We start from the raw sequence: 14,244 nt of genomic DNA on the forward strand, positions 1-14,244 counted from the left end.
AGTTAGTAATAAAAACAAATTAATTGCCAAAATATTCTTTGTACCGAAAATATTTTTAAATGGCCAACATACATGCAGATCTTCCCAAATTAGCCATCAAACGGAAAAAAATTGTGGAATCACATTTTAAATGCAAAAATGCATGTGCTCTTACCAACTGGCAGATATACAACTTAAAATATATTCCTATGCAAAGACCGCATATGCTTAGAGTACAGTTTATTATGTATGGCTGGCTAATTTTTTAGGTCCTGTCAAATAATGGATAGGAAAACAAAATGTAATAAAAATATACATAATCTTGACAGTCATTTGAAATGTACCATGTGTTACATGTGGAATGTTTTCCAGTGAAACCAATTTACTTGTTCCCACTTCCCATGACTCAGTACTAGATAGTCAGGCTTTCTAAACTATTTTTTGGCAACCAGACTTTCTTGGAATAGTCATCTTTCTTTCAAGTTATTCAGTGCAGGCATTAATAATAAATCCTCAGTTATAGATATGAAACTAAAGATCATTCACATCATCTCTTTCAAACCTAAAAGCACACAATAAAGTTATTTTAAGTAGATCACACAAAATAGAGCCCAGAGTTATTCCTGAGAGTAATTAATTGCTACCATATGAAGCACAATGTGACTGCATTAGGTTTTCAGTTTAATTATATTACTACTTACCTAGAGATTAGTTGGGCAATGTCTGCTTCTAACTGAAAGGCAAAGGAAGATCAGTGAGCTGACGAAAAGTTTGTTAAAAGTGGGTGTGATTACAAAATCTGGTGGGAGGGCTCAGTATATAAAACAAGACCCTTTTAGAGTAGAAAACTGTGAAAAAGATTATTGTCTTTTCAGCACCTATCTTCTTTCATAAATTTAAAAACTATTAAGCGTGTACCATGTACCAGACTCTATTGGAGCAATAGGTCGAGTTCTTTAAGAATGCTCGGCAGAGAACACACAGAATGCAGCCAGGCCTCAGGAAGGAGCAGTAGGCTACTTTTAGAGCCACAATCATTATCCCTCCCCTCCTAAATCAGGTCTCAATTCCAACACATGCCTCACTTCTGTCATTCCTAGTCACTACCCAAAGTGTAAGATGTGTCCCCTTGCATCTGGATACTGATTTATATCCCCTTTTCCTTCTCTTACCAACCTCTTTCCTTCTCTACCTCCCAAACCCTTCCACTAAGCCCTCAAGGAACACCTGCTCTATGATAAGTGAACTTCCCTAAACGTCAACCTCTTGTTCAAGAATTGTCCCTACGCCTTTACCTTAAATGAAATCTTGCTGTTCCCTGGGACTCTCCACAACATTGGAACCTCCTGAGGTGGAAGCTGTTTATTCTCTCACATCCCTTCCACCTCACGGTCAGGAGTTAAGATGTCCTCCTGCCCACCAATGCCACTTGCATAGAGTCTTCTTTACGCCTGTGAAATCCTCCTCCTTCTTTGAGGCTCATTCCATCCAGTCTTACCATCCTCACCCCACTTTGTTGTTGCCATCCACTCACTATATGGTCACTCTCCCTCATTATATCTTTGGCCCATGGCTTCCAGCCTTTTTCTTCACAGCCATCAACATCCATGTAAAAGATCCAGCCAAAAGCCCGGCTTGAGCTTCTCACTCTAGTGATCATCTCCTCCACTCCATGTAAGTACTCCCTTCCACACACAAGCCTTGGAACTTGTCAACATCCCAAACTGCTCTGCCTCCCAAATCATTCATGCCAGCATCCTAGTCCCACTCGCAGTGTCTCAGCTTCTCCTACTTGCTCACTCAACAAGCCCCACTGTAGTCATTCATTCTCTGAAACCTGTAGTTCTGCTTTCTCCCTATCCATCAGCTTACTCTGTTTTCACATCCCCTTTTAACCAGTTTATAATTTTCACCTATCATTTAAACCCCCCTCTTGCAAATAAGTACCATAAACTTCACTGCTGAGTGTGTTTTCCATTCCACTCTCCTGACGAAAGGTTAAGGCTGGATGAGCCTACAGCTGTGTATCAACACAGTTAACTCCCTGTCCCACTCTCTAGAATAGCCAACTCCATGCTCAAGAGTTCCACTTGGATGGCTCATTGGTGCCTCCAGCCCAGCTTGTCTAGAAATGAACTTATGATCTCCCCCTCTCTACCCTACACATACCACAAACCTACTTCCCAGAGGGACAGATCAGTCTTACCCATCCCAGTAAATGACATCAGTATCCATACAGCTGCTTAGGCCAGAGACCTGGGAATCATCCTTAACAACTCCCTCCCCTTATGTCTGTCAGTCAACATAATTTTTATGCCCCAAGGATCTCCCGCATACCATTCCACTGCCACAAACCATACCATAAGCTATCTACAGTTCTAGCTTAGACCACTGCCCTAGCCTCCTGTCTTTTCACATCCATTCTAGCCCCATTCTCTTTTAATGCGTTCTCTACACAGTATCCAGAAGCTTTTAAAAACATAAATTCGGCATTAAGCATTGCTTCTTTGCTTAAAACCCTTCAAAGATATCCCACTGACATTAAGATAAAGTCTAAAATTCTTAACATGGCCTAAAAATTTAGTTTTTATTACCTACATTTCACAAATGAGGAAACTGAGGCTCTGAGTTACTAAATAAGGTGCTCAAGGTCACAGAGCAGTGATTGTCAGTGCCAGGATTTTATCCTAGGTGAGTATAATTCCAACAAGATTTTTTATGATGGAGAAATTTTTTTTAAAAAATAAAAATTCTGTCTACATGGTTTATAAATTTATGGCTCAGTATGTGTTTGAGTGCACAGTTGACTGAAATTACCTTTAAAATACTAATTGTACCGAGTGTTGTTCCTAGCTTTTCTTTTGAGGTTTTGAAAACAAAAGTGTTCTTAAAATGGGGGAAAGGATTAATATGTGACTTCTATAAATGCACTTATAGGCATACAACTTTAAAAAAATTCAACAGAATTTTCATTTGAATTTGTTAATACCTCCTTATTAACCAAGGAAAATAGGATGTATACAGGAAAATCCTGACAAACACGTAACTGACATATTGTAAGATGTATTTCTGTACTAGTTTTCTGTTGTTTTCTAAATTTTGAGAGTAACCTGGAATGTTCCAATTGAAGTATGTAACCACAGAGCTAGCCTCACACAAAGTCGTGAACTAAAAACAGGTTGGGTTTTTGTTTTGTTTTGTTTTTGATGTTCTTCCAAATCTCTCTTTTTGAACTTTCACGGTTTCTCCTTCCTAAGCCCCAGTGTTGGTTCAGTTCACTTTCATTGCCCTTAAACTACCTAATGGCTTCCCACAATGGTTCCCAGTTTGGATTGCCTTTTATTATGGATCCATTCCAACTCTCCCCTGTACATCAAAACTGACTAGCACTTTTTTCCTAAGGCCCCACTGTGAGTTCCAGTGTGACATCCAGTTTTCATAAACTCTTATACATTAGTTTTAATGGAGAATTCTGGAGACAATACCAGAAACAAGTCTTTTTTTCACCCTATTTGCTGTGTGACCTCTCTACCAAGAAGATGATGTTGATCTTTACATTCAGTTAACTTATTGTTAATAAAAATCAATAGGTATATTAAATATGCTTTTTCTAAACTCATTTTCACTCTTCCATGAGATTCTCATATGTTTCACTACACTTCCCACATCTTATCCATTTCTGCTTATGACCTTCCTAAGCTGAAGGGCTGACTTACTGGCAGTCTAGAGAGGAGTTAAGCAAGGAGATATTTATGTCTCAAGTAATAGCCAACATACAGGGACATATTTTAATAGATACGCAGCAGAAAATCATATTGAACTATGATTACAGTGTTCTTGAACATCCAGATTCAAGGTTTATTATTTTCTTCCCACAAGTCCAACCCATGGTTAGGAAATCCAACAAGCAAGACTCTTGTTCACAACCTACATGATTCTTTTAACGACACCCAAGCGTCAGAAGTGTTCTTTGAGCATAAGAAGGATGACTAATTAGTAGCTAACATTTCTTAAGCTTTTGCTGTGTAGTATTAAATGGGATGCTGTACCTCATTTATTCCTCATGACAATTTGTGAGAGAGTTCTGCTACTATCCCCTTTTTAGAGATATATTGGTACTGATGTTAGGGAAACTAATGTGCCCAGGAGCTCATAACTAATGGAGCTAGGAATTGAATGCCATCAGGAAGCCAAAGTTTATGTTTTAAACTTCTATACTTCTTTGTGGAGAATTTTTAATGTGCCAGAGATAGACTGAATCACCCAGGATGTGTATATTCGTTCATTCACTCATGAATTATTCATTCCTTCATTCAGCGACTTTTTATTTTTTGAACATTCACTATGTACACTTGGCCAGGTGCTGTGGAAATCCAAAGCTTAGCCAAATGGAAATCATTCTCTCAAAGAATGTGTCTACCGGGGAAGATGTCATGTATAGAAATAACTGTAACATGAGTTGTATAGTGATAAGAGCTATGAAACAGATTCCCATTTTTAAAAACTATTGGAGTTCAGAAAAGGGAAAGCATGTCTCCATCTGGGAGGTTAAAAGGCTCAAATAAATGTGGTATTTCATTTGGACCTTGATAGATGGGGAAGATTTAAACATCAGACATTGAGAAACTAGGGAGTCTACAGGTATTTCAGGCTGGGAGATAATATAGGAACAAAGACCCAGAGAGGGGAAAGTTAGGAAAAAATATGTCATGGAAAGCAAGGAGAGGGAGAATTTCAAGAAATAGTATTTCCATTGAAAGACTGAGAATCACTTATTTAGGAAGGAAAGGTTAAGGAGAACTCTGTTCATTCAGGAAGCTTTCATTAATATCCTATTGTGTCCCCAAAACTGTGTTAGATGCTAATATTTTTTAAAATAATGTGCCATTTTTGCCCCAAGAATCACAGAGTCAACTAAAGAAGATGTACATGTAAATAAGGAATTGCGAAGTGTCATGACTCCTATGATAGAGGAGTGTGTTAGATATGAAAGTGACACGAGGGAGGCAGGGATCAACTCCGAGGGTAATGATAGTTAGGAAATGCTTCCGAAAGAGGAGACACAGCTGACCCCAGTCTTTTTTTTCTTTTAAGACAAATGGAATTAACCCATATATTCTATTTTGAAGCTTAATTTTTTTAGTTTAATAATACATCTTGGGTGTCTTTTGTGTTAGTATGTGTAGCTATTCCTTATTCATTTTGATGGTTGTACAGTAATTAATTCTGTAAATCTACGTGTTATATTTAACTAAACCCCTACTGATGTATATTTGAGTTGTTTCCAATTTCTTACCAATATATGTAGTACTGAAGTAAATACACACACATGCAACACACACACTCTTGCATTGGAAGATCTGTAAAGCAATTTCATAGATGTATTCTTCCAAGCATTTAATAGATGTTGCCAAATTTCTCTCCAAAAATATTAAATAGAAATGCTTTTCCCCACATGTGTACAGAAATTGGAACTGTTAGTTTTTTAAAACTGCCAGATTAATAAATAAAAATATTGCATTATTGCTTCAACTTGAATTTCTGTAAGTATTAATGAAGTTGAGTATCTTTACATGTATACTGGCTGGTTATATCTTTCCTTCTGTGAACTAATTGCTATCAGAATCTGGGATTTTACCTTATGCATACTAATAAATTAGCCTAGTAATGTTTATGGATGCTGACAGAAGATGAGACTTTTGGGTCAGAAACAAAGAACATCATTGCTTGTAGCACAGCAAGTGCTATGTGCATAACGATCGCATTGGTTCCTCTTGCTCCCAAATCCCATGGGCGACGCAGAAGGGCCCCAGGGGGATGCTCTGCATGCAGGAGATCAGTGGCACTGCAGGGAACATAGAGCTTGTCAAATTCACCTTAACTTTTAGAGCAAGTCTGCTCTTTGTCCGGGAAAGAGGCTTGACCTTATCGCTCAAGGTTGCTCTCTGCAAACACAACCTGAGACGTGGCCCCAAGTAGTAGCTTTCAGGGCCTTGCATCTTCTGCACACCTGGCAAGAACATGGAAGATCATTCAGGGGTTCCAACGACAACCTTTGCTTATTTTTCTGTATGCTTACTTAACATTTTCTCACTGATTTCTAAAAGCGCTCTGCTTTCAAAAGTATTCCTAGATCCATCATCGAATATTACTTGTTTTATCCTAGTTTGCTTTTTTTTTAAATTTGATTTTATGATGTGTGGGATTTTTCCCATCCATGGGTTTCATGCCATACATAAAAAAGGCTACCCTATTATGATAAAAATATTAACTGATTTTTTTTCTCTTATGCTTTCAGTTTTTAACATTTTGATTCTTTTGGAATTTACTTTCATGTAAGAATGATGTAGGGACCCACTTAGGTTTTGCCAAATGGCTAACCAGTTCTGCAACCTCATTTCCCATCCTTCCCCTGCTTATCTGAAATGGTACCTCTATTACATGCTACAGTGTATCTACTTGTATTTTATAATTTTTTTTCTTCTATCTATTTTTATGTTAACTACTTCAACCTTATCTTTTAATTACTTTAACTTTATAAAACACTTCATACCTGGTAGAATTTTTTTTCCCATTTTTTCTCTTATTTAAAAAATTTCTTTTCAAAAACTTGGCTATTTTCACATATTATTCTTGAATGGTTCTTTTAAAATAAAGTAGGTAAACAGGATGACTATAACTATGAGAAGAAACCCTAAACTACTGTCCTTTACAACTGTATTCTCTTTTAAAAAGTCTCATTAATGTTATAACTTTTATGAAGATTCAATTTGCATGTCAACAAATACAGAAGCATAGTTTCTGTTTGCAGCTCCTAAAATCTTCTTTCTTTTACTACAGATTCCCTGTAGTTTGGAATACTGGGATGAACTCCAGAAGGTTTTTGTTGCATATCGAGAATTTAGCCTGTCTGAAAGCAAAGTTTGTGAACTGCAGTTGCCAGATGTCAATCTTGTGTATGACCAGAAGAAACTGGTGTCCTCGGACCTTTGGAGAATTGTCTTGAACAGCAGCCAAAATGGAGCTGATGACCAAAGGTAACTCAGTGAACAAAGAGAAAATGAAATAGTGGTATTTACTAGGAAACAATCGTCAAGTCATCTCATCCAGTGACCCCTCACTTAGCTGTGTCTCCCCTGTCTCGCAGCTGCATCTGGCTGAACTACAGATAAGAACCAGGAAACAAGACAGAAACTGATGCTTCAAAGTCTGTATACTAAAATTTCTGTGTTTTACTGTGAGCTCTCAGTACCTGTTCCTTAAATATATATATACAAAAGAGCCAAAACAAACCACAAAAAAATTCAGTTATCCTGAACCAAAAAAAAATGTAGAGGAAAAGAGCCATATACACTTCAATAGACTCTTAATGACACAGTCATCAGTATGGGTAATGTTAACCCTGGGGCATTAAAAGAAAGGTTAAGTAAATTGAATTGTCTCCTTTTAAAAAGATAAATTTTGGAGATATTTCCTTCCTACGTGGTTTTTTTAAAAAAAAAAAAAAACTTTTTAAAAAGACAAAGCTCCAGACGTTAGGAAAACTTGGGTAACAAAAATAACTTATACTCAAAGGATTTCAGATAGCCGGAGTTCTACCCAGCTCTAGAGTCTACTTGACCATGATTTCTCTCTAGAGCCAGGTACTCTGAATCATGTCCCCAGAACTTCGTGTTCCACACCTCCTACCAAATATCTGGTTAGTAGCAAAACAGGGCCAGATTGTCCCCATTTCCAATATTTGCCTGCTTAATACATCCACTCACTTAGAGTAGAGGAAAATGGCTTCAGCAGTTTATTCTTCAGCTCCATATCTCTTTCACATCTTTCTGTTCATGCTCCCATAAATGACAAGAAAAAGAAACCAAATCACCATCAGTGAACGGTTTCTTGGGTCCTGTGCTGTGCGTATTGTGGGCATTTGCTGATCTTTCTGTCCACCATGTTCAATGTCCTATCTTCCAATTCTCCTGGTGAGTTTGCTTTAGCATTATCTTGCTCCCTTTCTATAATCCCTCCATTTTCCCCCCGAAGAACATTTTGACACTAAGAGAAAAAAAAATCCACCATTCCAACACCCTACAAATGAGCTGTTTTCTCTTCTCTGTTAACCTTTATTTTTGTCCATTAACTGTATGCCTTTACAAGGTTATAATCACAGCATACCATTTTTGTATTCTGATTCCTATTTTATAGATAGCTGTGAATGCTTTATTTAATTAGTAATAATATATATTCATTGAAGACCATTTGCAAAATAAAGAACACAATACCACCCATAATCGTGTCACAGTGAGACAACCTCTGTTCACGTTTTACTCTGCATCCACAGTCTTTTTCATTGATTACTTTATATGCTTAATAATAATATGTTTTATATATCCTATTTCTAGGTCATTTGGGCTCTTTAAAAATTATTACCTTCCTAGTATATTACCTAGTAATGTAAAAATGGTGAAAATGTATTAGAGCAGTGGGATCTTGTTTTTACCCAAATGAAACACAGCAATGAAGAGAACACCCATCGTGTGAGGAGTTAGCAGATGGACAGAAAGACTGCCTCTTCTAAGCATCAGTTACCTAGGAAATCTCATAAAACAAAGCTGTGGAGAATGAAATTGACTTTTTAAAGCCTGAGTTTAATTATTTGTATCAAGTTAGAAAACATTTCTTGATTCTAATTATGAAAGAATGCATTTTCATCATTGAAAGAAGCATTTTAGACAAGGTTAATTCCTCTGAATCTGAAACATTCATAAAAATCACTTTGTGGTAAGCTTAGCACTGCAGAAATGTGGAACCTTTAGGGAATGGAAATTTATGCAGACAATCAAATTTAGGCAGTTTTTCACCAAGCTTTTGGCATTGTAATCACAGATCTTTTGTCCTCACCTGGGATTTTTCAACTTGCCTAATATTTCGGAATTGGCTTTAAATTGTTTGACATTAAGCATTTTTCAGATAGAAATTGGTATTAGTGAAATGAGGTTTGAAAATCAACATAATATAACACTATTAAGACATTTTTCAAAGGGGACAATAAATTTCATCTTATTTCTTGAAAGAAACACCAGTGCTTTGATAATATGTCAGCACTTCATGTAGAAATGAAATTGCTGTATTCTGTTATGAGAAGTCTAAAACTGGACAAAAACCTGACACTTTTATGATTAGAGATTATCTTATCTTAAATAATATTTATGGTTTGAGAAGGATATACATTAGACCATTGTACACTACTGGAAGAAAGCTCCTAAAAATAAGTTCCATGAAGCTTAATCTTTAAAAAAAAAAAAAAAAAAAAAAAATCTTGCCCACACTTGGCAAAAAGTGCAACAGTGTAAGGTTCTTCGTGGTAATAGCATCACTGTGTATATGTAAATAGAAGCACGATTTAATAGAGAATTTCAAGTTAGCAGGCCTGGTTTAAGTCCTGGCTAGCTGTTTGGCCTTGAGAAACTGATTCCTAAGCTGAGGCCTTAAGGAATGGACAGGAGCTAACCAGTCTGGGGAGTGGCAGGTAGCCTTTGGTACAAAGGACTAGAGACAAAAGACTTAAGTCTCTTAAACTCTGGTCCATTTATCCCATGCAGACATCTTTCATTTAATCCCCGTGTATTTGTAATAATTATTTTCCACTATCTTTAACTAATGTTTTGCTTGATCACATGAAAATGAATGATTGGTAATGATTGTATTTTTCAAGGTAGCATTGGAAGTAGAGTAACTTCGAGCTTAGTTTCCACAATATTATTGACCTTTAGAAAACTTCTCCTGTTTGTTTTGCACTGGACTGAAGCTAGAGATACAACATTTACTCTCTGATCAGGATATCCATTTCAGCTATTTGTTTTTAATCTCATCATGTGTGTATTTGCCCATCTCCATTGCCCATTGCTGAAGCCTAAATAAACCCCTTTTATCTAGGTCCTGACAGGAAACAGATGGCACACTCAGCTTGGGAGGCTGAGGAGAGTTTAATGTAGATTATTTACAGAAGTGGTGGCAAGGTTAAGGGATAGTACAGGAGCCTGACACTAGAAGCCCCGGGGAGCCATCCTGTTCTTAGTCCTGAAGAACCAGGTGATTGAGCCGTTACCAAAACTAACTAAGAGCAGGTTGTAGCTGTTTTTGATGGAAGGATGCAGCAATGTGCGAGATGTAGCTAAGAAGGAACCAGGGGAATACATTCCCCCACCAACTCTCTACCCACCTCCAGTCCCCTGTGGGCACCTCCCACTGGCTGAACCAAAAGACAAGCCAGGGGACTACCTAAAAATCCCTTTTTAACCATTGCTTTGTGTGTTTAATTTAGGAAAAGTGAATAATGAATCAATTTGTTATAAATGAAGTTTGTGGCATATTTGTGATGTTTTAGCAACCTTTTTCAATATGTTATAGTATTTGCTACTCTCAAGAGAGAAAAAAGTAAATCTTGGAAAATCTCAAAAGTGTGAAAAATTACAGATGGCAAGAAAAATTCTTCAGATAAACACCTCATTGCGTACTCGCTGTTTTAAAACTGATCTCAAAGAACTCTCACCTGGATTTTTAATAATATTTTGACTAACACTATACCAGTATTTTTAAGCACTTCTTAAAGGTAGTATAAGGGAAGGAATTCAGATTTGTAAAACACATGTACAGCTAATACATTTTGGAATTTCTGAATAAATACAAGTTTTAATTTTACCTTGCCAATGAGACCTTTATTTGTAACTCTAAAGATAAATTCCTAGAAGGCTTTTTGGATTAGTATGCCCATTTATAGAAATTTTAAGAATATAGTTAGATACGTTCTCACACAGAGCATTTCATCAGTAACGTAGTGACCCAGAGTTGTGTTTTCTTTCAATACAATGGAGTGTTTCTAACATTGCAATAAATACCACCACATAACTCTAAACCCCTTGAAGTTAAACGTTCAGTAAACCTAGCTTTCATTTTCACCAGCCTTTTCCCAGCTTCTTTCAAAACTCCGCTGAAGATTAACTCTCTGAGAACCGCACACAGTTCACCCCGTGCCGTTCTGAACTCCTCCTCAGTTGCCATCCTGGCAGCACTTCTGACTCTCCTATTCCTGGATGGTTGTTCTGTTTTCTAATGTTTGCAAATGTCTACATATTTTAAATCCCCAATTAGACTGAGTTCTTTGAAAACCAAGGATTTATTTCTTCACTTTTTCCTGTCATAGTTCTCACTAGGATATTATAAACCACAGTGTTTCTTCTCTAGGCTCTTCATGGATTAGGGAGCCAGGTGACCATAGCTGTAGATCAGACTTGGAAGGACAAGGACCAAAGACTATGATGGGGATTAAGGCAGCATCTGATCAGTGATCCACAGTTACCGGGATGTACTTGGTCCCTCCCCGTCAGCGCTCATGCTTCTACTGGCATTGAGGCGAGGCAACTAGATTATGGGACCTAGCTTTAAAAACTCTTATAGAGAGACATTTATATGATATTGGAAAATTTAGGTTATTGAACTTCTTTTATTACTTATCTCCCACAGCTCTGCAAGTGAATCTGGTTCCCAAAGCACTTGTGACCAGCTTGTAACTCCAACAGCCCTGGCTGCCTGTACCCGAGTTGACTCCTGTTTTACACCGTGGTTTGTCCCATCTCTTTGCATTTCTTTCCAGTTTGCTCACCTGGAGTTCCATCTTTGTCATCACCTTGATCAGCTAGGCACAGGTACTCTTAGCAGAGTAACATTTACTTAAAACTTGTTATTTTGTCCTGAGTGTTGTTAAGACACAATTTGTTAATTTTTACCCAATTTATTGTCAGGAAGTAAAAAGGCCTGGAGAGGTTTCCATTCTGTGCACCACAGTATTAGTGATGTTTCAGAATGTGATTGCCAATCACTCCCCATCTCCCCCACCACCAACCAAAGCTCCTTCTGTGCTGATTGCCACCCACACGGTGGTGGAAATATTTAGAAGCAACATTCCTTTCTGCCAACAGTGAGCACTTGCAAAGATCTCCTGAAGTTGATTTCATATAACAGTTGAAATCTTGAACTCCATCTTATGGACCTATTACATAAGTTACCAGTTATATTGAATTGCCATGATTTTGCATGCTTCCTAATGAATTTTCAAGGAAAATACAAAAATCGCCAGTTTTTCTATTACTCTAATTGTGATCTTTTTGACAGAAATACATCTGTTTTTGTTCTATACTGAGCCACTACATTAATGGCAAATAGTTTCCAAAAGTACTTGATATTACCTTATTTCAGAAGCACAAATACCTCCTACCAAAGATGGGCAAATTCTCAAATAATGTAAAGGACCAGCACTTTTCCAAGTTTGTAAGGTAGAAAATTAAAATGTTTCCACACACCAGAAGTGGCCTTTTATAAATTTGTTCATTTTACATGAATAATTATTACTAAAAGTCAGTACCAAACCTTCTCTAGTTAATACATTTAGATTCTGGTTTTAGGTTTTCAACCTCCATGTAATGGAAAAAGAAAAAAAAATCAGATTAAAACTAAACACAGCTGCTATTAAGCATCTTGCCTTTTCAGCAAAAATGGAGTTTAACCTGCATTTTCTAACTCTCTTTGGGTCATGTTTTTGGTTTTGAGATTTGGTTAGTAGATACAGAGCACTTCCATAAAACTCTCCTTTGATATTTACCTCCTCTTCATTTTATTTGTTGTCTTTTGTGATCAAATTTTTATCTAGGAATGTAACCTTTGGAAAGTATATATATATATTTAAGAGACCTCTTTATTGCACAAAGTTTTGTCTGCAGATATCAAATGGTATTAAAATACTGTATTATCTTCAGGAGAATGCTTGAATTTATGTAACAGCAAATATTAAAATCAGTTATGAAGAAGGGAATAATTTAAATTAATTCATCTCTTTATATCCATAAAGTATCAGCTCATCTCAATTGCTGTTTTTCTTGTTCATTCTCTCCACAGCTCCACCACAATACCTCCAGCCATTTATTTCTGATAAAAATGTGCCATCTGAACTGGAATACATGATTATTTCCTTCAGAGAACCACACATGTATCTTCGACAATGGAACAATAATTCTGTCTGTCAGGAGATCCAGTTCTCAGCTCAAACAGACTGTAAACTTCTAGAGTGCAGAAATGTTACTATGCAAAGCGTGGTAAAACCCTTCAGCGTCTTTGGACAGATTGCAGTTTCCAGCAATGCTGTAGAAAAGCTGGTTGACTCCGCCATCATGGTTGACTCTATATTTGTAAACTTTGGGCAACATGTGGTTCATTCTCTAAACACTGCAGTACAAGCTTGGCAACAGGTATGCACATTCTAGAACAGTTTACAGTTTGTCTGTGGGTGATCTTTTACTAGGCACTCTATGTTATCACTTCTAATAATAAGTTACGCGTAAACAAAAGTGCGAGAGAATGAAGAATCTGATGGGCACCATAGTGTTTGGGCCTTCTCTGTTTTGGCAAAGTGATGCATGTTATTTTTAAAACCTTTGGAGAATGTGGGTTCTCTACACATGCACCAGAGATCATGCCCACATTTTTGTGACTAATGTACCACATCTGTGTGGAAAGTTACATATTCCCAGAAACTTTTTCCAAGTCTTATGGCTTTAGTTTGCCAAAGCTTCAACTTAGCTATGTATCAAATTGTCTAAGCATCCACTGCAGAAATGAAGAGCCTGTGTGAGCCTTTCTGAGAGATAAGCATTTCAAAGAGAAAAGGCAGTGAGAGGAAATGTGTGAACACAGTATAGTCTCAGTCTTTCCCCCATTATCATTCTGCCATTTTGAGTCACTAAAAAAGCACTGGATAACAGATTTTTTAACTAAAGTCTCTGGATTGGTAATTGTTTTACTTTTATCTCTTGGCAGAAATCAGCCACCTCAGAAAAGAGATGGAAAGTCTGTTTTGAATGGCGTATTTAAAGTGGGGAAATGCCCGCATCCACTAGTATGAAAATAATTTCACGAAATGTTTGGATAGTGATATGCTCAGTGACTTAATAACAAATCACTTCTGCTTCCCTTACGATTTTCAGTATTGTGTTTCCACATAGTTTGTGTTGCTATTTAAGCTGAGACATTTCCCCACATTTTGTATGTTACATGCATTTGTGTGGACCAACTCCCCAAGTGAAACGGTCCTTCATTCTGCTCTGACCTCATGGGGGGATGGGGCAGTGGAGAGGGGGAGGGTCTTGAGTTCCCTAACTTAAGAATTTTTATGGGAATAAACTCTTTTCTTTATATGCATGAAGACCTATACAAGACTAAGGA

General features: G+C 37.1%; 1 protein-coding gene across 6 annotated transcripts in view; it reads left to right on the forward strand.

Annotated features, from left to right (window-relative positions):
• Positions 1-14,244, forward strand: part of VPS13B (vacuolar protein sorting 13 homolog B) — a 627,348-nt gene that overhangs the window by 527,218 nt on the left and 85,886 nt on the right. For all 6 annotated transcript variants that reach the window (XM_074352634.1, XM_074352630.1, XM_074352633.1 and 3 more), the window contains 3 exons: positions 6,820-7,016; positions 11,494-11,675; positions 12,922-13,271. In XM_074352634.1, the coding sequence (XP_074208735.1) occupies positions 6,820-7,016; positions 11,494-11,675; positions 12,922-13,271 (729 nt within the window). The remainder of the gene's footprint in view (positions 1-6,819; positions 7,017-11,493; positions 11,676-12,921; positions 13,272-14,244) is intronic.

The sequence above is a fragment of the Camelus bactrianus genome, chromosome 25, assembly GCF_048773025.1.
Source record: "Camelus bactrianus isolate YW-2024 breed Bactrian camel chromosome 25, ASM4877302v1, whole genome shotgun sequence".
NCBI classification, from domain to species: domain Eukaryota; kingdom Metazoa; phylum Chordata; class Mammalia; order Artiodactyla; family Camelidae; genus Camelus; species Camelus bactrianus.